This window comes from Chaetodon auriga, chromosome 3, assembly GCF_051107435.1.
Source record: "Chaetodon auriga isolate fChaAug3 chromosome 3, fChaAug3.hap1, whole genome shotgun sequence".
In the NCBI taxonomy this organism is placed as follows: Eukaryota; Metazoa; Chordata; class Actinopteri; order Chaetodontiformes; family Chaetodontidae; genus Chaetodon; species Chaetodon auriga.
The window spans coordinates 28,184,447-28,209,816 of NC_135076.1; the positions used below are offsets into that span (position 1 = coordinate 28,184,447).

The following is a 25,370-nucleotide window of genomic DNA, read 5'->3' on the forward strand; positions in this document are numbered from 1 at the left end:
AGATTGAATGCCAATTTTAACTTCTTAAAAAATACAGAGTAGATTTTTTAGTGGACAGACTGATGTTATATTAGGAAAAGCACAGGTGTAATAATAACATTAATTTGCATTAGCTCAGTGGACAGGCTTCATTAATGTTATTACACCTGTGTCAGTCTCTTAAAGGTTTAATCAAATCAGAACAAGTGGAGGAATATTTCATCCAACTACAAACTAACAGCTGCTGTAAATGAACATATCTAGAAAAAGCACAACTGTGTCACAAAAAATAACCACATTAATGGAAGAAACCTACCTGTGAAAACATGGTACGTTCCAAGCTTTTTCCACCGGCTATTTTTAGCCACAGCATGAGCAGGCAGTTGCTAGGTGATACCACAGCGACCTCTCGCGGCTCTCTGATTACATGACGCCCGTGCTGCGTTCAAGACACAGGCTCGTGCGAAGGAACCTGAAGACCTCATTGGTTCAACTGGCGGAAATCAGTTAGAGGTTCTCATTAGCTCAACGGCTCAATGAACCCGCAGCTCAGCGAGCAGTAATGACAACACACGAAGAGACGAGTCCTCAGTGGAAAACTACAGTTATAGTGAGCACGTCACTCAAGGTAGAGGTACAAATGTCAAATATTCCGCGCCTATTTTCACATGGCGGTTAAATAACGTTAAGATATCTTTGCTAACTTAGCTATCTAACGTTAGCTAACACCGGAGACACAAGAAACAAACTGCAAAACGTTCGTTAAGATAATAATAATCTGTAAAATATTAGTCATTATTTAACCTAGTCTGGTTTTTAACCGAATTTAGAAGCAAAGTTAATCAAATAATCTGAATTTGTTTTATCAGAACCATGAAACAAACAGGATCCTCAGCACGCAGCTGCATCGAATCAGACTCTCAGACGCTGTTGAGGCCGGAGCCTTTATTTTCCCTCTGTCAGGTAAACCTGCTCTGTTTCCCGCTATGAAACCCCACAGCCAGGACCTCCAGTCCTCCAATGCACCTGCCTTACATTTCATTTTTTAGCCATGTCTACAACATTAACTGCTCACTAACACAGTAAATAATTACTTTGATAAACTGTTGTTTGACCCGCACCTGAACTTTAAAGCACAGTCCACATATATTCTCATGACAGGCCTCACTGAACAAATGCTTGACATTAATAACTCCATTGACATTTGTGACTGACTTGTCCAGGTATTGCATTTCTATTGGTTGACCCCCAAGACCTCCCAGAGAGTTTTGATGAATCTGGACTCATTGAGAGGATAAAGACCTTTGTAGAGGTGCACCGGAACAGCTTTCTTCTTCTGTGTTCCCCCTTTAATGGGAAAAAGGAATTGGAAATCTTGTCTGTGATTCAACGCAGGTACATACATGGCTGCCTTATGTCTTTAACCCTCTTCTTTGGCTTGACTGACACTGATGTAACCAACCACCATCCATTGTCATTGTGATTCTCAGATTTATATTGTTTATCCAGTTATACTTTCATAACTGAGGGAGTCTGCTTCTCTTTCAGATTCTTTGGCAGTAATCTCAGCATCCTGCCTGTGCGAAACAATGCTGAGATTGTCAAAGGAATGTTGACAATTGCAAAGGTAAAGATGGAGGCGGTGCCCAACAGTTATTTGGTTACTCTGGATGATAAGGTAGACATGCTGTTGTCCCCTTGTGACACTTTAAAGTAAGCCACGGCTCATTTGTCTGCAGGCCACCAGTAAGCCCCATGTAGACAGGATCCGGGACCGGATGTCTCTGGCTCGGGCTCACGTCATTGAAAGCAGTCCAGTGTGGGAGATGCTAAGAGACATTCTGTAAAGCTCAGCAGGTGATCCAGCATGTTTTCACCAGCACCTCTAGTGTTTTATTTAATGCAAACCAGTACATGGCGGACTTGATGAACACACAGAAGCAAAGGTAAAAGATAGATTCACACAGTTTGTTCTGTTTTTACATTTTTGACAATAACTTCACCAGAGAGAAATCAACACTTTGTTCAGTGTGTTTTGTTTCTTTATCGGTCGAAAAGCAAATGAAATGAAGCAGTGTTTAGAAAAATAATCCAGTCCTCTGAAGTGACCCTTGAGCACAAGCTGCATCAGTTCACTTCAGGATCTTCAGCTTTTCCTCTGTGATCTCTTCAATACGGACAATCAGACTCTCCATCAGGTCAAATGTCACCAAAGCACTCTGCAACACCTGAGACACACGAGAATCGTCAGCTTGTTGCTCAAAACCAAAATGATAATTAATAAGAAAGACTTTCTGTACCTGTTGCTGGACCTCTGGGGACATGTTGGACCCGCTCGCATGCTTCACTCTTATGCTTTTGACTACTCTGGTGGATCGAGCAGCATCTCTGGCTTCTGGGTTGGCAAATAGAGATAGTTCACAGTATGAAAACAGACTATTGTGCCACCATTTGTGCAAGGTTGCTTCAATGTCATTTTGTTGCACAGATTAGCAGCTAATGCCTACCTTTTGCTTTTAGCTTTTGATCCTCCCTCAGTGTCTTCAGTTCAGAAGAATAATAGGCTCTTGATATGCTGATACACACACGCAGCATTTTAAGGTATTCGTCTTTGATCTGGCACAGCTCTTCCCACACATCTGTCTGAAGGTAGGAGGAGTAGATCATCAGCTTTCTGCATTAATCAGGCTGGCTGGCAGAAGAGCAGTGATAGCGCTGAATTAGACTGACTTACACGGCTCCTCAGTTCTTCGTCTCTGATGAGGAGATAGCGTAGAAGATTGAGACTCTCCATTATCCTGGATAAACAAAGACATTACTTAATGGCTCAGCCTAGACTAAATGTCCCAGTTCTCACATTTACAGTTTCCGTGTCCTTGAATTTCTGCTTGGTTTGCAAGTTTTCCTTGTATTTCAAATAGGCCAAAACATACTGGAGATACATCTCTAAAGTGTGCATCAGGTGTATATATGTGGTTTGTGATTTGTCCAAATAAAAGCCCTGATGTGTAGGGTTTGGAAAATATCTCACTCTTGTAACCGTCGACACAGATCTTTGCAGCATGTTGTGGAAAATATTAAACATACAGGAAGCTATCTGTAGATTATGGATTAGACCTCAGAGTAGCAAATGAGCAGGCCTGTCTGTATGGTAAACTGTTGTTTACTTACGCGTCCATACTGGTAAGCAAGTCTGTGTCAGCACCCTCTGGCAAACGTAACACCAGTCCCAACAACGAGATAAACTCCTCTCCCAGGAACCATTTATTGGCATTACCCGGCTGGAGGAGAGTTATCATAGATTAAACACCTCCAAATAAAATCACCAGATCAAACACCGTCTGCATCATCAGGATCTTCTACATTCTTAGAAAACATAGTAACGTGATGTTTGTAAGCCTGCAGATGTCATCGTTTATCTCACCTCCATAGAAAACTCCACTTGACTCCTGATGTTCTTTACTATGTAACTCTCTACTCCTGCATGGTTGCTGGTTTTTAACATGCACCTGCAACAGAAAATATGAGGTCAGATCAGTACGAGATGTAGGTGCAGACAGTACTAAAAGAAGCAGAGCAGCACACAAAAATAGACTATGAACTGAAATATAAATAGAGTTAAATTTCTAGTAAATGGAGTCATACAAACATGTACAAGACTGTAACACTGGAGCACATTAACTGATGTAACTGAGTAGAAAAATTTATGGGTGGAAAACTACAACTGCCACTAAGAGTGTATTCAAAATATGAACATACATTAAAAATAAATTGAGTATTTAGTACATAGCTTAAAAAACATCAGTAAACAGTAGATGCTGAATGAATTTGATTGTTAAGTCATTTTTAAAACTTGCGAATTCAAAGCAGATATAAAGTAAAGCATGCACAAAATAACGTGAACTTTCTTCGCTGATGATTCTCTCACCTGAAGAACTTGTGCTTCGCTTCAGTATCTAATTTATTGATGAAGATCTGGAAAACCTGCAGCCCCGATTCTCTCTGGGGAAGCAGTGATCACACATAAAAAAAGAAGTTCAGCAAATCCATCCAGTTTGGCAGCGTCACAGATGTAGAATATATTCCTCTCACCAACGGTATACTCACCAGATGTTTCATTGGGCAGTCAGTGAGGACTTTACGCAGGTTCTGTGAATTTCAGTGCACCACAAATCAGTGATTGGTTGAAAGTATTTGTATCGTTCGTTGATTTTAATCAATACATCGGTGCTTGCTGGGCTCTGTGCTCACTGATGTTTTGGTAGTTGTAGAATAAGTGACTTGTTGCTTTTACATTTTATTAAAAATCTTATCAGATTTCAAAATGTTTAGTCTTACAACCCATCTGCAGTTTTACTGCAGTCAGCCCGTTGAAAAATAAAACCTCAGGGATTCATTTGTACTGATGAGCACCCTGCCAGACCTCAGCAGATGAACTGCTCATTTTGTGATACGTGACAGTGAATGCAGCCTTTAAAGCTGTAGCAGTGAGGCTGACGATGTGCTCGTATACCTGTGGTACACTGTAGAAGCTCTTCAGTTCCAGTAGACTGACTGGGAGGCTGTTGTCCTGCACACACTCCAAGCTTTTTGCGTACAGTGCCTGAGTGAAAGTACACAATTATGCCAAAAAAAAAGAAACCCTCCGTTTTCTGCTTTCATGCTTTGTCTCGTCTCATTTCTGTGAATGCTTGTGAATGATGATGAGGTCTTACCAGTCCTTTGAGCAAGTGTGCTTCCTTTTTGCTGTCAAACCAACAAGATTACAGATTAATTTAAGAACTTAATCATTGGAAAAGAAGAAATACATGCAGCTCATGTTGTATTGACAGCATACCTACTGAGGAGTTGATTGATATGCACCATGTTGCACTGAAGAACAAATACAGGACTGGAACAGCAGGAAACAGGACAATGTGAACTGTTTGTCACAAGATGAGCATTGCCTCCTCTGTGTGTCAGTGAATGCATCATCAGTCTGACCAGATTTAATTTCATCTTACCTGAACACTGCTGGAAAGCTGTCCATGGTGATGAGCTGCACAAACAGCAGATAGGCCAGACAGGCTCTCGACTCCTTGCTGTGACTGTTGTCGGTCTGGGTGCTTTTCTTCAGAGAGCTGAAGAACAGAAGCTCTGACAGGGACTCTTGGATGGCAGGTAGTGTGACCTGATGGCATTGTTAAAGTAACACAGTTACACTGAAACAGAAATCTGTTGTTTGCCTGATTTCTCATCAATAGAAAAGGAGGAAACACTTGCTCTCACCATAATCTCCGTTGCAAAGAGCCACAGTGACGACTTTCTGTTTCGGTTCAGTTCAGCCTCGAGTAAAGGATCTCTCAAGCTCCTCATGCAACTGCAAGCAGTCATAACTTTAACAGCCGTTTGCCTCCTCCAAGATTATTAGTTTTAGATCATTCTAACGTGTTACAAACAACTCAGACTTTACTCTGCCTTTAACCAAACATAGAGACAGAAACCTACAACTTGAGCAGCTCAGTCCGTAGCTCCTCATCCTCAGAGGTGCTGACGTCACTCCCGTTTTTTCTTGTCACCTCCTCGATGAACGGCTTTGTAAACGCAGCCAAGGCGTTGCAGCAGCGACACAGACCGTGCTCGTCCACCTCCTCCTGCTGCTGTGTGTATGGGACAGGCAGCCGGGACACCTGCTTCTGCAGGCGGGACAGAGCCAAGCCCATGCATGCTGCCTTTCTGTCCTCCAGGCGAAGCAGCACTTCAGGAGACACAAGGCTGTAGTTAGCTTTAATGTACAGCAGGGGGAGCCAAACACCTTTTTTTTTTTTAAAACAGCAGAAAACCATCTATGAGTACATCCAGGAGCAGTAAACATGAAGACTTATCAGCTCTTTTCATTCATTATGCGGAAGTTAAAGATGTCATTAGACGTGTTACTGTGGTGCTTTTCTTTCTCTCGGGGGTCGAGGATGTGTGAGTCGGTAATAACATGGCATTGAAAGTTGTTTTACCTGTTTGAAGATGTGGAAGGAGGGCTAAGATGGTCTCAGAGATGGCACCTGGTTCAATGTCTTCAATTAGTTCCAGCAAGCTATGCAGGACTTCGTTTGGCCTGCAAGTCTAGACAACAGGGCAGAATTTAGACCTGATATAACAGGAAGCATGTCATTTTATATGCATTTATGAATTATTGGTACGTACCTGGGTCAGGTGTGTGATGGCAGCCTGGCAGTGATCAAGACCCTTCTCTTTTGTAACTACTTCTTTTATTAGAGGTGCCATGAGAACACAACCCATAGACTTCACAATCCCCTAAATGCAAGAGAGACAGTCATTGTGCTTCGTCATCAGTAAGCAGAGAAACAGAAAGGTTGCTGAATGTTTGCCAGGCCCTTCCTTTCCATTTGCATGTGTTGCCACATAAACAGGCGCATGCAACGACAACTGCAGTTTCACACTTGTCGTGCTTCTGAATAGAGCAACTGCGGCTTAAAGTGTGACTGAACAGGCTGAAAAAAGCATCATTGTTGTGTTTGGCGGCAGAGGCCTTTGGTATATGACTGTAGGAGCTGTTGGATGGCGGGTGTGAGCTCTTTAATTTCCTTATAGTTTCCAAAAAGTTGGCTTTGTTGTACTTACAGGGAAAATATGAATGTCTTTGAAAGAAAAGCTCCATTTAATCAAATCAATATGAATTCATTCTGCATTTATTCCTAAAAATGATTCAGTTGTAAGATTTTTGCATATTCAGCTGAACTGGTGTGCAGTGACTGAAACACTGTACAGGTTATGTGAGCAGTTAATTGGAATTTAGTACTTAGAAGTCTACCAACTGAATACTGTCTCTAGTTTTTGTCTCTGCATTTTAAAACCATCTTTTTAGCAGAATTTAATTAAATCTTCTGAGACTGCAGTCCCATCGCTGTCACTTCTCGATAAACATTCATTGCTCTGCACTGCCTGTATCTCCCTCTGTGTTGCATTCTCTTTGTCCATATCCAAAGCCCAGGATTTCTCATTTGATAATCAATCATTTTGAACCCCTTGAGATTGTTTTTGCCTCAGAAAGAGGAAGGAATAAGAAATGACACATGCTTCTAAAAGTACGCTGCACACAGCTGCATGAAGCGTGGAGAGATGGGACAGCCAAGGGCACTTAGAGGAGCGCCGTATCGAGGAGGGTTATCAGTGGAGCGAGAAATCTGACTGAATATCTGCTTGTTTCCTCCCCACACCTCCAGGTCAAGAGGCCAGCAGGCAGAGAAGTGGCTGCATGTTTATGTTTAGCATAGCTGGGTTGCAGGGAAGTGGCTGCTGCTGCTGCTGCTCGCTTCAGTAGCTACAGGAGGCTGCAGTGCGACTGTATGTGCTTTAAGTGCTGTATGACAGATTAACACTGTCCATCCACTGTCACTTCCCATCTGTAAGGTGTGATTACGACCAGTCAGGATCTGTCTCTGTTGGCGGTGGAGGGGAAATACCTGGTTTCTCTCATCCTGAAGGAATTTCAGTAGTTGTGCGCCGTCACCCTCAGTGAGACACGCAGACCCCAAACTCTGGAAGTGCTGGTAGTCCTCTGGCTTCAGCTCGTCTTCTGGAGTATCTCGCTGAATACGGGATGGAGACGAAACACCTTAGTTATCGCCAGATGCCTGCAGATTTTTTATTCTCAGCATGAACCGTAAAAAACACATTTGATGCAACAGATTTTATTTCCTGACGTGTCACCGTAGTGAATGAGGAGGGTGGCATGAGACTGAGGGCAGACTGAGCCTCCAGTCCGCAGCTCTTATCCAACAAACAAGCCGGGACGCTTTGGAAAACACAGATAAAAACAGAATCTGTCATTTCTAATCAAACTGTGTTTACTGACAGCAGTTTTTAAGTATCTCTGAGTCCATGTGTTCATCTCCTTCATCCAGTCATGTGTTCACAAAGTGGTGAACCTCGCTCCATCCTCTATGAACGACTGAGTCTTTCCAGGATGCCCCTTTCATACCCAATCATGATCCTCTCACCTGTTACCAATGAGCCTGTTTACCTGTGGAATGTTCCAAACAAGTGTTTTTGGAGCGTTCCACATCTTTCAGTCTGTGAAACGTGTTGCTGCATCAGATTCACAATAAGCAGATATTTACAGAAATCAATGAAGCTGATGAGGAAAAACATTAAATATATTGACTTTTTGCAGCTTTAATTTGAGTAAATGTCGAAAAAAGAGGAGCATTATTCATGTTTTGCACGGCGTCCCAGCTCTCTTGCGGTCAGAGTTGTAATCCACAGAGTAGGTGTGTCATTTGTTCAAAGTATGCACTTGAAAGTTCCCCTCACTTGAAGGTCATCCCCCACGCTGTCATATCAGCTGCAGTAGGTGTTAATGAGAATGATTGCCTCAGCGGAGTTGTACCGCAGTGATAGAACACTGTTGACTTACCCATGTGTGGATTATGTCGTTCAGCTGGTCTTCGTTCATCATCAGGGTCTCCTCAGTCCTCGCAGGCGATCCTATTATCAGTACGTCTTTATTTTCAACACAACACAATAGACGCTCTGAGAACCAGTATGAAAATGGCCCAATGTGTAGCTCTCCTGGACTCTCGAGGGACAGAGATTCAGTCCATAAGGAACTCTGACATAAACCTCTTATCTCCCTTTGTGCTTGACGTGTAAGAGGATTAAACCAGAGCACTTGTGTGCCGTGACAGAAAATGTGGAACCGTCTGGAAGGATCCCGTCCAATAACACTTTCGGTTCTGTAAATAGGACCCCAAATATATCACAGCAGAGACCCCTCTGCTCTGTAATCCACAGTGCACTGAACATGCTGAAGCCTATCCAGCACGCCGTTCTACCCACTCACTGAAATAATTGCCTAATTTCCTGTCCTGTAGGTGGGGATATCACAGTCTGAGATTAAAATAGAAATTCATGTGCTTTTCATATTACTGTAACATCTTGGATGATGGTGGAAACAGTACTTTTTACCATTCTCCTGAGAGCCCACCTAAGACCCTGCCTCCAGCTGTCGTTAGTTACCTTGTCTTTTCTTGATGTGGCTGCTGACCGTTCGTCGTGGCATGCGTTGTTGTGGCAGCTTGTTGAATTGTTTGCCCACTTTTCCAGCAGCTGTTGGTTCCATTCGTTTAACTGGGGTGTTTGAACCAAGTTGTGTAGACTGGGAAGTTGTTTGTTCTTTGGTAGTTCATCAGTCAGAATGACAATCGGCTTTACATCGGCACATACGAGGAATCCAGGTCCTGTTTTAACACTGCACTCAATGTACTCAGAGAAAAAGACATAGAGCTCAATGACGAGAAGCAGACGTGATGTTCACTGTGTATCCCCAGAAGTCTTCACGTCCTATTTTTATACAGAAAGTACAGGAAAGCAAATACTGAAACCTCTTAAACTCTCTACCCAGCAGCTGATTTATATGGTGCAGTGAGTGAAAACAATACAATAAACCAAGACTTCATGAAGATAATAATGTTCAGTTTGGTGTTCAGAGAGGGGTCAGATAAACTTCAGGGTCATTTGAGGGTCTAGTTTGTGGTGCTGATGGGCTTTCCTGAGCGGCCTTTCTAATATTTTATCCATTAATACACCATTTATTTCGATGAGTGTAGACTGAATAAGATGAGGTAACACTGTATTAATCCCCCATGGAGGAAAGTAGGGTGTTACAGGCAGCAGCAATAGTATCAGGAATATAAAAGGAGACATAGAGGGGAATAAAAATCCAAAATGAAAAATCTCTATATATTAGAAGCACCTCTTAGTATGACGCAGCACGATTCAACAACCATAAAGGAGGATTTTTCTTGTTTTAGGCTGCACGTCTGTTCTTGATAAACAGACACCTTAACAGCACCAATGTGATGGATGCATACACCGTTTATTATCTCACTAAGACAAGTGAGACACCTCCTGTGCTCCTCTGATCTATGAGCTGCACTATGAGCCTCCGAGTGATTCGACAGTTCATCAGACAAATAAATCCACCTGAGACGCAGGCTGGCTGCTCCGGACTTCTCTGAGTAATTAAATGGAGGAGCTGCTGCTGTACAGAGCGGCACGAGGATTAAAAAGCCTCTCCACGAGTGCTTAATGACAACATATTGCTCCTCTGTGTAAACACAAAGGCCGTTTCCCCCCAGCGTTGGCGTGCATGTGGAATATAATAGAAGAACAATCAGTGACTTCCTGCTCCAGCCAGACGGCTTCAGCACAGAGGCAGCCCAAGTCCTGATTTTTGGATGAATAGGGAGGGACGCGTGTTTGAACGGTCGGATTTAGCCGACATCTGCCGCTCAGGTTTGCTCTCTGTATTGCTGCGTGATGAAAGCCTCAGACAAAAGCCACAAAGCAAACACAGCGCAGACTGCTGCTCGCTCCCTGTTTGTCACTGATTCTGTCGTTGGTAATTGCTGGCTGATGAGGTTTTGTTTTGACAGCGGTTCAGGGCGCAGGAAATGCAAAAGTAAATAACACCGAGGATCAGTGTGTGTTTGTCATGTTGCTTGTGTCTTCTTTTGCTTTCGATTGGTGAAGTACAGCAGATCATCGAACACATGAGGTCAAACTGATGCCCTGTTAATTATTCCAATTAAATGAAAACAGTTGCTCTGTCTGCTGAGGAAGACTTTTAAAAGCTCCAGCTGTGAAGAAGGACTTGAGTTCAGATTTCTTTTTTTTAACTGCACTGTTTCAAAGATCAAGAGTGAACTTTCACACTCAAATTCATTTCTATCTCTTTCTTCACCTTGAAATCAGCCATTTGTAGATAAAGGTCTGAGTTTTGACTTTCACCTAAAATCCTGCTGTGACCTAAAAATGAGTCCTGCTGCTTTTATAGTCATCATGGGTGCAAAATCCTGGAAACGTGGCAAAAAAGTGAAACTTAATTCAGTTTTTCATGAAAAGTCTCAGCTCCATCTGTAACACTGTCTGCCTCTTGATTCGCTGATTGTAATTTTTCAGCGCAAACTTCCCTGATGAGTGAAAGCAGTGATCACTTTCTAACCCAGGGGGGCGCTGTTTGTCTGGAGGGCCTCATCTGTGTCTGCAGGATAAATCTGTGGATCAACACTTTAAGGAAGAAGTGCTCCAGTACTAAAGTAAAAGTGGGAATGCCACCAAGTCCTGCGTTCGTTATGTTTCACACAATAAAAGCACAGAAGTATTATCAGCAGAGTGAACTTAACTTGGTGTATTCTGATTTGTATCCACAGTATTCTGAGATATTTCACTATTTTGTACTTAAATGATATAGAACGGCGGTGAATGCCGTGAACATTTCTGCATATGAACTGCTCCCTGTCTCAAATGCTCCAGCGTGAAATCCGACACACAATCTGTAGCTTTACACCTGCAGTTCATCTCAGAGCAGCGAGCAGGTTGATGTCCAAGTATCTGTTTCCACGAGTGGATATCCTGAACTGTCCTCAGGTCAGCTGAGCAGACCGTATGACGGTGTGTGTGCTGTCTAGGCATGTGGGGAGCGGTCGGCTCGACGTGTCTCAGGTCGCTGATATCACATGTCCATTTATATTTAATTTGCTGGACGACAACAACACAGTTGTGTAACAAGGTGTGTCGAGGAGGGAAGTGGTAGCTCCAGCAGAGGAGTTTAGTTTTTCGTCTTTCCGTTGTGAAATTTGAGGGTGCAGTGTGTGTTAGTGAGGACGCAGCTGAAGGTTTACTGTCACATGTTGATTTCTCCTGCTAGATAACAAAGTGCAGTGATATTATTTTGTTCTTTGGCTGAAAGAAAAGGCAGCAGTGACTGTATCATCTCGGCGTGCAGCAGATAGTGCAGTATTTATGGAGCAGTCTGGTGTACAAACAGGCAGCGGTCCTGTGAGAGCGAGATAAAGCCTCTCCATTTTCCCTTTCCATCCCATATTTCCTTGGTGACCTCTTAGAGAGCAAGAGGTTCTAAGTGAACTATTTATCCAGTCGGCTTCCCCCGGAGGCCTCGGCAGACTGCTGCAAGCTCTCCTGTCTGCCCAAAACCTCCCCAGGCCCCGCTGAGCTTGTCAAGAAAAACTGGCATGTTTAAGGCGTCTCCCCCGGGTCCTGCCTCCCCCTCACTGCTGCTTTCTGAGACCACGCGAGTTTGATTTCAAGATATTTTTATACAGGCCAGATTTGCTTTTGTGATTGCTGCTTTACTGTCTGAATACGAAGGTTCTGCCAATAAATGTAAGTACTTGATAACCTCAATACAACCTCAGCTCTAAAACAGTCTGGACTCTGTGTAAAACAAAAATAAAACCAGAATTCAATCATTTTCAAACGAAATCTGTTTACCTGCAGCGGTTTTTAAGTGTCTCTGAGTCCATGTGTTCATCTCCTTCATCCAGTCATGTGTTCACAAAGTGGTGAACCTCGCTCCTTCCTCTATGAACGACTGAGCCTTTCCAGGATGCCCCTTTCATACCCAATCATGATCCTCTCACCTGTTACCAATGAGCCTGTTTACCTGTGGAATGATCCAAACAGGTGTTTTTGGAGCGTTCCACATCTTTCCTCAGTCTTAGATATATTGACTTTGTAGTGTTTTTATTTGTCAAAAAAGGTTCAATGATCACTTTCTGTTTTACTTGTTTTACACAGCGTCCCAATTCTTTTGGAATCAGGTTAAACCTTAAAAGGGAACTCATGAACAGTACATGAGTACATGTTCTTTCCACCACTGTCCTTCTGTCTTTATGTCCTCATGTAGATACCAGGAACCTGAAACTGAGGCAGCTAAATGGAATTCAGCCATCAGTCGTTTATTTACATCTGTGTTTTTCCTGTTCTGCTGACGTGGAGGTCAGTTTACGTCAGTCGTTTGTCTTCTCTCACCTGGAAGTCTAGAAGTAGAATATCTTTTATTGGGGAAGAGAGACCCCAGTGAACTGAGAGCTAATGGAGACGGTGGTCTCACAGGGGAAAATCTTGACCTTGGCCCCTTTTGTAAAAGCTTTGCCCCCTTAGCAGACCGTGGCGGGGGGGCCATGCGGGTGTTTAGTGAAGGTTTGTTTGTGCTCGGGCCGTTTCAGTGATGTAGTCCAGTGTTCTTCACATCTTTCAGCACGCCGTGAAGCTGGACTGTGAGGTGAGACGGAGGCCCAGGACGGACGCTGCAGCTTGTCCGCTGTGAAGCACCGCTGGGGGAACCTCGCAGACTTCACCACCGCCTGCTCAACCTTTTGTAAATCGGCATTTTGATGACGATTCCTTGTGTTGAGTTGTTCCCGATCAATACACACAGAGCGGACGCCTTGATGGACACAGATAACCGCTGCTCGCCGGCTGTGTCTCTGGGCTGTGGAGACTGACACCCTGTCTGACTCGGATCGATGAGTGGCGCGTGGCGCGGCGCACGAGCTCGGCCCTGCCCACTCTGCTGTCACACGCGGGGCTTGGTTTCCCCCGGCAGCGGGGCAAAACTGCCCGGCAACTCCCCGAGGTGGATGAATCGGAGATGTTACGTGTGAACTGGCTGTCAAAACGATTTTGTCATCTCGCCTTCTCTCCGGTGTTTAAAGATGCTGACACACTGTGTTTGGGGTACCAATGTCTTGTTGGAAGTGATGGAGGCTTTTAGCCTTTTTTTTTTTCATCCGTTTAAGTGTTCACTCGAGTGTTAGAATTTGTATTTCACCTGCCACAGATGTCTCCTGGCACTTCCTTCCTTTCAGGTCATCTGATCCAGACCTCGTTTGAATTCACAGACTTTACAACTTTATATGGAATCTTTTCTTTCACTAGTTATGAAGGTCAAGGTTTATTTTAACACTCGCTTTTCTAATTTGTTTATTTTGAGAAGACTGAACCTGTTTTCATTTGAGCTTATGGCCGTTTCTTGACATGGCTGATCAGTCGTTCCTTTGTGTTTATCTCAGATGAAGTGAATATTATCAGCGGTGTGTGTAGTTCTGAGGAAAGATAAAACAGTGAGTAAAGAAGGCCAGATCAGATTCAGCTTGAGCTCATTAATGTTTCAGAGGATGCCAGAGGGAGAATGGGAGAGTCTCTGCACTGCCGGGATCCATTTCCTTTGACTGTGGCTTTGTCGTTTTGGATCAATCCCACCGTGTGCAGACCTTTTGTAAAGTGGCTCGTCTCTAATGGATTGATTGGCAGCACGCTGGCACGTTATAAAAACAGCTGGAGATGTTAATGTTTTAAAGATCTGATGATTCAGTGTCACCTTTCATTTTGATCAATTCATTTATGGGAGAAAGTAGAAGGAAATCATCTAAAACTTGTTAACACCTTTTCCCCTGCAGGAGTTTTTCAACACGCACCACGTGTTAATGTAGTAATTATTTCGCCCACTTTCTCGCCTCAGCTCCGCGGCCACAGCCCAGCGCAGACCTCTGGGGCCGGGGAAGTACTTACCATCCTACTCCTCTATGCTGCGATCCCCACAATGGCATTACTGCGCTTTGATCCTGCTGCAGTCTGACACATGACCACACAGACCCCTGAATGGGCATTAGTGCAGGCTTCAGCAAACCCAACATCTGTGCCTCCCAGCACTGCCACCGCTCAAATCATTCATTAAATCAGAACACAAAAAGTAACTTTACTTGAATGCCTCAGCATAAATATTTGATCATGGCTGAGAATAAATCTTTGTCATTTTGTACTCCTTCCTCCGGCAGCGGCTCCTCTTATAGATCTTCCCGGCCTCGCTCTGTCTTTGCGATTTGGATACAGGCGCATGCTTGGCTTGGTCATTTGTGAAATGGAGCTAATAAATTTTTTAAAGAGATTCATAGCTGCAATCAGGCCTGGTTAAGAGGACGACTGTATCACGAAGTAACATCTTGTGCTGCCATGCTCGCTCACAAATCATATGCAGTTTGCATAGATAATATAGGCTGAAAGAGGTTTTGTGTGTTTGTTTGACAGAGGCACTAAACATTCCTCTGTTATAACACACCTCACGACTTCATTAACATTTTTCCGACGCAGCAGTTTCTTGTGCTGAACATGGTTTTTGGAGTCATGCATAGAGGCCTTATAACGTGTCCTCGCTTTATTATTTTAAATCAAACTAGATTTAATGTGGCTTTGATCAATAAAAAAGGTCAAAGTGCAAACAGGTTAAGTTTAGTTTAAATATTTGAATACAATCAAATCAAATACGAAGACTGCACTGCTCGTACATTTAAATATAGAAATGCTTTGCACTTCTGCACAGCTTTTGAACTCTGTGTCAAGTGAACTTTGAGGTTTGCAGAGTTTCTCACAGTGTGTTAAAGGCTCACTTTGTTTTTCCAGCGTATCGTCACAATAACTCACCGTTAGCACTGATATCAGATGTATAAACATGTCCAGAACTTCTTTTCTTTTGATAGAAGAGGTCACGTTTCATGTGTTCTGAACACAAGCATTTGTACAAGTACTTTTTTTTAAAAGAATTCAATTTAAAACTGGAAAAAATATGATTTGAGTCAAAACCTCTCAGATGAAAGAGTCAGTAAACAGAAGGGAAAATCAGCGTGACGGGTTTTTAATCCACAGAGCTGTGGACACATTTCCATCATCACCAAGAAAGAATAAGAGTGTAGCTTGCAGTATTTTAGTACACAGTTATCAGTCCAGTTTTTTCTCAGATCGACGTGCAGCGTGTGAGGACATGAGCATGAATCTCACAGCTTTGAATTCCACACATCAAATCGTCAGCGATGTAAAACCTTTTAGGGGTGAACAAGAATATCAGAAAAGACACAGGAAAAGACCACAGCGCGCTCTCTTGTCACATGTTCTGGAGATTTCCTTTCCATGTGTTTTCTTTCCCCTGAAGAGGAGAGAATCTTTTGTTCTGAAGCCTTTTAGCCCGAGTGGAACCTTTTAATGTCACCTCCAGGATTCATATGTTATTAGACGTGACTTCAGATGAAAGACCAAACCGGGCCAGCGGGGCCAGAGCGCGGTCTACGAGCAGAGGCGGGAGCAGGATTCAGCACGGATCTTTTTCTACACGCTGATGTGTGTAAAACCTCCCAGGGAGCAGAGGGATGTGACACTGACACAAGTTGTGACTGAGCGGCGGCCGAGCAGCTCACGCCCAAATCGTCCACTGATATGTGATGCTAAATGAGCCAGATAAACATGTCTTAGCAACCCCCCCCCCTTTCATCAAAGCTGTGGGTCCCCATCCCAGCCAGCCTCCACACATCCACCCCCACCCGCCAGCAGCAGCCCTCCATGGACTCACGCTGTTCAGGGCCCCAGACCCTCAGAGCAGAGCCCAGCTAATGGAAAGCTTTCAAGGTGGCCAGAGAAAAATGTCTTCTTTCATTTGGCCTCCACCATTTTCTGATGTCACTGTGTGTGTGTGTGTGTGTGTGTGTGTGTGTGTGTGTGTGTGTGTGTGTGTGTGTGTCAGTGGGTGGGTGGGGGGTGACGGCTTTGGAATCACACACATGCACAAACACCTTGGGACAGGCCATTATAAACAGTCCTGAAAACAGAAAACAACAACATTGGCCATCCCCTCCACACACACACACACACACACACACACACACACACACACACACACACACACCTGCTTCAGCCTGCATGAATGTGTCATATTATGTTGGCCTTAAATGGGCTAAAGTCTCTTATTTCGTTATTAATATTAGTAGTAATTATGATAAGTTTAATTTATAGAACAACAAACAAGCACAATAATTAAACACAAAGTAAAACAGGAATAAAACAAGACAATAGAAGCTTCAACAATAAAAATGACCCTATAAAATGGAGAAAATAAGAGGAATTAAATCATGGTACGCCATAAAAATGTGATCTTAAGGAGGTTTGGAGTTCAGTCATTTAGCCGGTCGTCTGGCCCTGCAGTGTTTTAAAAGTTACCACATTTTCAATCATTTCTGGGCTGAAGCAGGTGTGATAAACTCCACCTCTGAGCGTAACGCCTTCAGCAGAGTTTTGTCCAATCAGCAGCTGGTTTAGCTGAAAACTGCATCACGTTAATGAAGATGAGAACAAACGAAGGCGTGAACGAGTGTTTCACTGTTTCCAAATAAGAAGCTCAAATCTTTGCTCTGCAGCACGGTGATTGGACAGTTTTTGGCTGTAAGGTTTCATGTTGAACAGTATGAATTGTTGGTATGTTGTGGGTGAAGAAGAAGAGTAGCTTCCTTTTCCAGATTTAATGATGAAAACTGCTAACATCACGACCGCGAGGGAGTAAATCAAGCTGCATCCTATGATTTCCTGCAGTGCACGTGCACGTGTCCTTACTGCACGCCTCTGTGAAAGTCTACATGCATGTTGTGTGAAGCGGTGCGCGCGCGCGCTGCAGCAGGAAACTCGTCAGAGCTCCACACGTGCTCAGCCTGTCAGCTGCCTCGCTGATGTCTCGTTATTATTTTCCTCTCATTCTGCTGCCTTTTCTTTGCAGAGTCATGAATAATTTGTGCCTACGCCTTGTTGCTTGATGACAGCTGTGCAGTTGGTTTGCAGTCTGTTTTTCAGATCAGGTGAATAATGAATAAGCCTCGGCAACAAAAGAGCCATGTCCTATATGAGCCCTGCCTCTGCTCGTCTGTCCCGGCTGGCTTGGCGTGAGAGCCGCCGGGGAGGGGACAGGTGAGCACAAAGTTTCCTAAATGAAACGCTAAATGGACGAAAACAGGTTCATTTCACATCTTTTCATCTTCCAAGAACATCTCACCACCATTTCCTGCATCCGAGCGACTTAATCAGTGCTTTTTCTCCGAACCTGCCCTTAGAAATCCGGTGTCTCTCTCAGGTTATCTCTCCGTAACTCGTCAAACCTGTGTGAAATCTGCTGAGCAGCGCGTGAGAGCAAATACCGCAGTATTATTACAGTACACACAGCGGGTCTGCTCGGCCTCGGGGAAGTAATCACATTTACTCTCTCCTCACGGGCCTCCGTATCGCCTCCTATCAATCTGACCGTTCACCAGATGTTGCTGATGCTCAGCTGCGTGGGTTTGATCTCTGTCCTTGTTTATCTGTGAGGTTTTCGTGTTATCTGTGCTGAGTATCACGGCTGTAAATCAGCACATGGTTTCAAACACTTCTCCCCTTCAAGCCCCATTTCAGGAGTCATGCTGCTTTAAAAACTGGTTGTAACTGTGTTTTATGATAGACCCTCTCATCCGAGCCCAGACTGGATTCATGTGTTTAAAGAGCAGGAAAAAAAAATCAGAATCAAACACCAAAGTGTGTCTCTGAAGTCTCTCCTTTATTATTCATGCATAATTTTACATTAATAATGAATCCTCCAAAACCACAAAACCCAGACTCTGAACTTTCTAATTGCACAACTGTGTCTGTCAGGAAACGTACCTCTGGGTGGACGCACGTGCGGTTGTGAGCACAGACGTGTGTGTTTTGCATGAGCGTGAGCACTTAAAGACCAGGATGCAGGCCTGGATCTGAGCCTGAGACTGCAGCGCTCTGATTACTGGCCCACTCGAATCGATCGAGCCCTATTCTATTCATATTTGATATGCCTGGGGGCAGCGGGGTGCTGCTTTAAAAACATCCACCGGAGGAAATCTGGTCGGTCTAATGGCTCGTTTGGAGATTTTTGCTTCCGTCTCAGATTGTGCTTGAGGGCCGAAATCATGCAACGCTTTACGGGCTGAACGATTCACTTTGAAATAACAGGCTGCTGTTCAGCTGCCTAAAAGTCCCGAGAAGAGGTGACATCAGAAGATCAGCTGACGCCTACCTGTCCTGCACGGCGGTGAGACGTCACCTGACGTCGCCCGTTGCTTCAGAGGCTCGAGGTCAGGCGGCTCAGGCCTGTGAAGGCTCCCTTTAAGGGGCACTCTGGACATCAAAACCTGGGAGTGTGGGCTCGTTGCTCATGAAGAATGGAGGCCTGCTCCCCTCTCCTGGTTCTCCTCTCCCCTCTCCTCTCCCCTCTCCCCGCTCTTCTTTCGCCTCCTTCCTCTCGGCCTTTAAAATATTCAGTATTTTCGCGGGCCTGGGTGTTGTACGATTTTGGGGGAAGCGAGGCAGAGAAAATCCTTGTGAGTCAGTGATTTCAATCAATGTTGAGGGAGGACTAACTGATTGTTCCTCTTTTTTCTGTCTTTGCCTTCAGACGGTGGAAGAATCAGACGATGACAGTCATCACTGATGCAGCAGCTCAGCTCAGGGATGCAGGAGGTGAAATGCTTTTCTCATTCAGCTTCAAATGTAAAGTTTATACCTCCAGTGATGACCGAGTGAAAGTCATTCTTCCCTATTTATCGCCATGCTTCTATATTCTGTCACTTCCCCGAATATGATGAACTTTTTCATCAGTGTCTTGGTGTGACTGAGTGTTGCCTGGTGGCCTCTCACTTTCTGCTCATCACTCCTGACGCAGTGAGAATAAACTAAGTGAAACTCCACCTCAGCACCGCCTTCACAGCTGCTGCCAGCTGCCTGCTAAAACTTGTTTTTTTTTTTTTTCTTTTCTTAAATAACAGCCATGAGGGTAAAAACATTTGGTTAACGGTTAAATCTGCTCAGACTGTTTGAGGTTCAAACACACGCTGCAGTGGTGAAAACAAACAGGAGCCTGTGGGCATTCCCAATCACAGCAGAGATGGAGCCTGAAACACCTGAGCACCAAACATCTGATTAGGTTACACTGCTGGTGCACAGGAGGAAGATGTGTGTGATATAATAAAGCAGTTTAAGTATAAAATAACAGCATGGCTTTTACGTAAATATAGCGCGTAATAAATTACACCTGACGGCCTGTAAACTACGGAGTCTGCAAGGTGTCAAAAAAGGCCAATGTTAGAGATGAAACCCGAGTTAAATGACCAGTAAACATTTGTCAGTATCACGTCCCTCATGTTGAAAAGAAGTCCTCTCAGATTATTGCACTTTGAGATTTTATTGCAATTTTAAATTCAATAAAACCAACCTGAAAATAAATGAACTGGTGGGGGGAAAAGTATTTTAAAAAACAAACAAACAAACAAACAAAAAAAAACTCATTCTGACAACAAAATGTGCAAAATGGAAAAGTGGGAGAAAACAGGCCGGTGAGTGAGGCAGAAGCCTCCTGTCTGTTCCATGTGTCGGTGTGAGGAGGCTGTTGTGCCCGCATCTCCAGCCTGAACAGCGCGTCCTCTGCTGCCTTCACGGGCGATCCGGTTTTTTAAACGCCAGTCCAATGTTCGGGGTTTCATACCCACCGAAGATGATTCATATCACATGATGGACTGTTTTATCACGCTTCGTCTCATTGTGACTCACAGTTCACAGCTTATCTCTGGTTTTCTGGACCTTTAGGACAATCTGACGTGGGATGATGAAACATTTAGTGTTGATGTCTTCACTGAAAATGTCCGGCAGAAGAAGTCGTTTGCGTAAACCTAAAGGCTCATTCGTGAGACGTTTACGTTTTCCTAGTAAAATAAATAAATAATCTGCCTCTCGGCTGAGATAACTATATATATATTTCCAATGAACCTTGACGTTAAGTTTTTATGAAGCTGAAAGTGGATCAAAGTGCATCTTGATCCAAGAAACGTCCTCAAATGAGGCGACTGAAAAAAGGCGCAAGTGTCTCTTTTGTCAGATGTTTGAAGAGTAATAACAGAAGGACTCTTCGGTCAGTGACTGTTTGCTGTGGATGTTCACTTCAGGCCGTGCTGCGTCTCTTTGTGCCTCCTCAGGTCCACTTTCCTCTGGAAACCTTTGCCGCAGTGGTCGCAGCCGAAAGGTTTGTATCCGGTGTGTTTCCTGCTGTGTGTGATGAGGTTGGAGCTCTGGCTGAACGCTTTCCCGCACACCTGACATTTGTGTGGCTTCTCACCTGAAAAAAAAAAAAAAAAAAAAACATTAGAAAAATATGTTAGTTTTTGTATTGAACATCAGCTAAATTCTTTTTTCTTCGTCGGGAAGATTTCGGGGTTTTACGCACAAGTTACGCACAGATTTTTCCTTCCCACGGAAGACTAAAATCCTCACAGTTTGTCTGAGGCAGTCCGCCTGTTCTGCACTTGCCTGTGTGGATGAACGTGTGTTTCTTCATGTCTGACTTCTGGTGGAACCTCTTCCCGCAGTACTGGCAGGGGTACGGCCGTGTGTCGGAGTGGATGAGCAGGTGCGTCGACAGAGTGGACGACCTCTTGAAACTTTTGCCGCATATTTTGCAGTCGAAACTTCTTTCCTGAAACGTGAGCAGAGGCGGCTTTGGTCACGACTTCGAGTCAGCACCCGGAGCTCGACAGAAAAGCGTCTTGACAGCAAGATGCAGCACCAGAGAGGGTGTGAATTGCAGGATGCGGTTTAAAAGGTGTGAAGTTACCTGAGAGTGCACAGCTTTGTGCTGCTCCAGGCTGACTGCGTGGCCGAAGGTTTTGCCGCAGATTTCACACGCAAACGGCCTGGTGCCGCTGTGCGACCTGCGGACGTGGACTTCCAGACCGTGCGGGGTAGAAAACACCTGGAGGAGAGAGAAGACGGTCTAAAAATAAAAATCTTTTTTTTCCTCAATAAGGCGTTAATTCATTCCAGCTGGTGAATTTCTTTACGAAAATGAGGTCAGAGGTCAGCCACAGAGCTGTGTACTGTCTGTCTCGAGGACGCTTCAGCTGGGTGTCTTTTCTTAAAGTCACACTGAGGCGTTCAGCCATCTGACGTGTTTGCGTCTCCATCCTCACCTTACTGCACTTGATGCACTTGTAAGCACCGCTGAGGATCAGACTGGAGCACAGCAGGTCAGACTGGGCCTTCACGCCGTGGCTGTCTCCGTGCAGGCCTGCCTCCGGAAACAGCAGCGCAGCCGCGTGCCTCCTGTAGTCACCGTAAGTCTCCTCGCCCAGGGTCCGCTCTGCGTACAGGGCCGAGTGGGCGCTCCTGTCCGCGTAGAAGGCCATGGCCGCCGGGCCCCTCTCCACCTCCATGCCGGGATGGAGGCTCTGCTGCACTAGGGGCCTCAGCCCCGACCCCGGGTAGCTGCTCCAGGCGTAGGGCCGGAAAGGGACGGTGAAGGGCTGCGTCTCATCCACCAGAGGAGACAGGGATTTCTCCGAATCAACTGGAGAGGGGAACACAGGCCAGATGAAATTTTAATGAAACCGCTGACATGGTTTAAGCGGGGCGTTTCCAGGGCCCCACAGGGCCCCACGGGGCCGGACGGGGCACAGGGAGTCATGCAATGTTCTTTCAGAGAATTCCCAGATGATGATTGTTGGGGAAACCAAGAATATCAGGTTAAATAGAAGGAGCAGGCACTACAACAAAGAGAGCACTGGGACATTTTTCTTAACGTGAATTTCAAGGCCCAACACTCTTTTATAGAGAAACAAGTAAGCTGCAAACTTCAGAGTCACCGAATTATTTAAATTAGGGAAATTAAACACTGACGGCAGACTGGCAGAAAACAAGCTGAGTGCACAGGAAACATGGAAACTGTTCACAGAGCAGTCGAGCAAAGGCCCCAGATATGTCTGTCAGTCAGGGACGATGCTTCCAAAATGTGTTGAAAATTAAAATCTCACATTCATTTCATAATGCAAAAATGTAATATTTCTTCAGAGTGTTGGAGTGTGTCATCTTTTTATTTATTTATTTATTTATTTATTTATTTATTGGCCTCCTTGAGGTTTCAGTTTCCCCCTCTGGACCTTTAATGTGTACAGTCTTTATGAGTTGCAGTGCTGGGTGTAAGCGGTGTGTGTGCGTGTGTATACCCGGTGATGCAGAGGGGGACGGAGGCCTCCAGAAATCCTCATAGTCCGTGGAGCGACCCCCCAGGCTGTCGGCGCAGCTTAGCGGGGACTTCGGGGAGAAATCAGCAGCGTCAGCCAGGTGGGAGTCCGGAGAGAGGCCGTACCTGACCACCGACGTGTCGGCGTCATCTGGGAGCTTGTCTGCGTCTGAGAGGACACACGGAGGACAGTCAGCATCTGACGGAGAGGGAGTAAGTTCATTTTAGTGTTGTTGTTAAACGGATATCACTGCACAAAGACTGGAGTTTAACCATTAGACTGAAGGTCGCTGTGTGGCACAAATATCACAATTATAGCGCAGTGGAAAATTGTTCAAATGTGACTGAATTATAAAATGTGCAAAATTACAGAAGGGTTAGGGCAGTTATTTCCTCACTCCTTGTAATAACCTGTAATGCAATAATAATAATAATAATAATAATAATAATAATAATAAAAACTAGTGACACTGTAATAAATTGAAAAATGCGCCTCTGTAAATATCCTGTTTCATTCATGGAAGTGATTTTTCGTTAACATGAAATCTCAGCGCAGATGTTTCAAATCTGTAACCACTTTCAGTTCTCTTTCAGTATTTTTAGAAAATGTAAAAATAAGACCTGTTTTAATAAACTGCTCGGACGCGTTTCAGTCATTTAAAGCGTAAAATCTGCGTCCGTGCAGCTTGTAAAACGTGGATTTAGTCAGAATAATTCTCCTGTAAAATCTAAAATGTGTTTTAGTTAAAAATGCCACATTTAAAGACACATTTTACGCAGTCAATAATATCTGAAAAGGGAAAAATTTTCACAAACCTGAGCAGATGTGCGCCAGAATGGTGTCCAGCCGGCTGTAGTCATCCTCTGCGCTGCGGGGCTGGTGGTAACTGTGCGCCTTCTTACTCTTCACCATGAAGGAGCGAGGCATCTCTGAGCCGAGCGCGGTGATAATCCAGCTGTAGAGGGGGGTCCTGGCCTGGACGCTGCTGCTGCTGCTGCTGCTGCTGCTGCTGCTGTGAACCCTGCAAACACTCGATCTGAACTGGTGCAGAGATGCGGGTCCAAGACCTTTAAGAGACTTCAACCTGACGACGGAGCATGCGCACGGCCTCCGGCCCGTCTGCCAGGTGTTGCGCGGACAGGTGTCTCTGCAGGCTGCCCCGCTCACTGCGCTGCAAAAAATATCCGCCAAATATCCGTATTAGTCAGCACGCACGCGGTCACAGGTAATAGGAAAACAGTCTGCAGCGGGGGCGACTTCTTGTCACTTCTGCTCAATGCAAATGCACAAATGACGGAGTGAGTGGCCTTTGTTTCAAGAAACGCCCGTTCATCATCGCCAGGTCATTTTGGTAACTTTATTTAAAATCCAAATCAGACGATACGTCACAGTGTCGGTGACTTTTGAACCGGGACTTTTTGCAGTGTTGAGCCCACCGCCCGGAGCTGCAGTCCCTCGCGGATCACGCTGCAGCTCGTGTCTCTAGAGGAGCCCCTGGCAATCAGGAGAAGTGATAGAGGCCTTATCTGAGAGGGAGAGAGAAAAGGCGGAGGCGCACTGCAGGGTGTCAGTTACTCAGAGCCTGCATATGAAGTGGTAAAATAAAAGGGCGGAGGAAACTCTGAACCGACAGCGTCCTTAATATAGATCAGATTCTCTTAGAAACGCGCACAATTCGACCTTTAAAGCCTTTTCATCCCAGCAGGTCTGTCAGAAGCGCGTTTGGTCGAATTTTCAGTAAAACTCGATGGAATAAAATAATAACACGTGTCGCAATAAATCAGAATAAATCCTCATATTAATTGCTGCTTATATTGGGGGGTCCGCGCATGGCAAGGCGTGGTGGCGCTTTGACGCGGTCTGCTGGTCAGTTCGTCGTGTCTGTTATTATCTGACAGACACTCGCCGTGCTCACGCCGGCGGTGACAGTTTCACGTTTCCCTGCGCGTTCAGCTCTGAAGTCAGAAGCCCACAGCGGACAGTTTGCTTTGTGTTGTTGCGCCTGTTAAGCGTCATTACGCACCGAACAAAAGGACGGAGTCGTGCGTCCTGGTGCCTTTTATCCACTGCAGGTGCAACAAATGAATATTTCAAAACCGCGTTCGTGATGTAGAAAGAGGAACTTTGATTATCACATCAAAACCGACACGAGTGAAGTGATGTTTGATTGGAGCCGTATGTTCCTGATCTGAACCGCCTTTTAAATTTTAAGTTTTATTGACGGAGTTCAAAATGTAGATCCGTTTTACTCAAACTGTATGAATTCAAATTCGTCGACAGCCACAGAATGTAAACAGCTGTGAAGCTTTTCTCCACTCAAACAATATTGAAGACCCACATTGTTCAGGGACTTTTCAGCCTCGACTCCCCCCTTACAGTCTGTAGCTGCGTAAAAGCTTTTTTACTTGTCGGCTACAGACAAAGCAGCCTATCAATACATGAAGGACAGGAAATCAAAGCGCCACATGCCCCGGCTCGATTACACGCATGACGGCTCTGGCATCCGGACACCGTGCTGGTGAAGGTATGAAGCCCGAACCGACGCGGAGCGAACCGACAGAGGACTTTGGTAAAAGTTAACGGCTGTGGCATCCTGTCAGCTCAACAAGCAGCAGGCCTGATGCCACAACAGCAATAATAATACCAACAAAAATAACACGAAATAATAATAATAATGAGAATTATAATTTAAAGGTTTTTATT

The 25,370-nt window shown here is 44.7% G+C and overlaps 3 protein-coding genes across 6 annotated transcripts; 1 reads left to right on the forward strand and 2 right to left on the reverse strand.

Moving 5' to 3' along the window:
* Nucleotides 1-481: 481 nt before the first annotated feature.
* On the forward strand, nucleotides 482-22,790 carry c3h1orf146 (chromosome 3 C1orf146 homolog). Of its 2 annotated transcripts, XM_076726712.1 has the most exons (8): nucleotides 482-607; nucleotides 849-942; nucleotides 1,203-1,374; nucleotides 1,528-1,606; nucleotides 1,719-1,836; nucleotides 19,055-19,119; nucleotides 20,628-20,674; nucleotides 22,662-22,766. In XM_076726712.1, exons 1-5 carry the CDS (start codon nucleotides 542-544, stop codon nucleotides 1,824-1,826), a joined length of 519 nt encoding a protein of 172 aa, XP_076582827.1. In that variant the 5' UTR covers nucleotides 482-541; the 3' UTR covers nucleotides 1,827-1,836; nucleotides 19,055-19,119; nucleotides 20,628-20,674; nucleotides 22,662-22,766. The 2 variants fall into 2 exon arrangements, with proteins under 2 accessions (XP_076582827.1, XP_076582826.1); XM_076726711.1 differs by lacking the exon at nucleotides 20,628-20,674 and having other exon boundaries at nucleotides 22,662-22,790.
* On the reverse strand, nucleotides 1,837-8,583 carry LOC143318402 (glomulin-like). 2 transcript variants are annotated; one of them, XM_076726702.1, is made up of 18 exons: nucleotides 8,393-8,583; nucleotides 7,440-7,565; nucleotides 6,160-6,270; nucleotides 5,970-6,078; nucleotides 5,467-5,716; nucleotides 5,248-5,338; nucleotides 4,983-5,149; nucleotides 4,817-4,870; nucleotides 4,695-4,725; nucleotides 4,493-4,582; nucleotides 4,087-4,128; nucleotides 3,908-3,981; nucleotides 3,404-3,488; nucleotides 3,151-3,260; nucleotides 2,714-2,777; nucleotides 2,487-2,622; nucleotides 2,280-2,374; nucleotides 1,837-2,207 (listed from the first exon to the last, which is right to left on the reverse strand). In XM_076726702.1, the coding sequence occupies exons 1-18, from the start codon at nucleotides 8,432-8,434 to the stop codon at nucleotides 2,112-2,114; spliced, it is 1,773 nt and encodes a 590-aa protein (XP_076582817.1). In that variant the 5' UTR covers nucleotides 8,435-8,583; the 3' UTR covers nucleotides 1,837-2,111. The 2 variants fall into 2 exon arrangements, with proteins under 2 accessions (XP_076582817.1, XP_076582818.1); XM_076726703.1 differs by lacking the exon at nucleotides 1,837-2,207 and having other exon boundaries at nucleotides 2,487-2,618.
* gfi1ab (growth factor independent 1A transcription repressor b) lies at nucleotides 19,986-23,683 on the reverse strand. 2 transcript variants are annotated; one of them, XM_076726707.1, is made up of 6 exons: nucleotides 23,483-23,683; nucleotides 22,650-22,835; nucleotides 21,618-21,994; nucleotides 21,263-21,400; nucleotides 20,959-21,124; nucleotides 19,986-20,767 (listed from the first exon to the last, which is right to left on the reverse strand). In XM_076726707.1, exons 1-6 carry the CDS (start codon nucleotides 23,592-23,594, stop codon nucleotides 20,589-20,591), a joined length of 1,158 nt encoding a protein of 385 aa, XP_076582822.1. In that variant the 5' UTR covers nucleotides 23,595-23,683; the 3' UTR covers nucleotides 19,986-20,588. The 2 variants fall into 2 exon arrangements, with proteins under 2 accessions (XP_076582822.1, XP_076582821.1); XM_076726706.1 differs by having other exon boundaries at nucleotides 22,650-22,865.
* Between the last annotated feature and the right edge of the window lie 1,687 nt (nucleotides 23,684-25,370).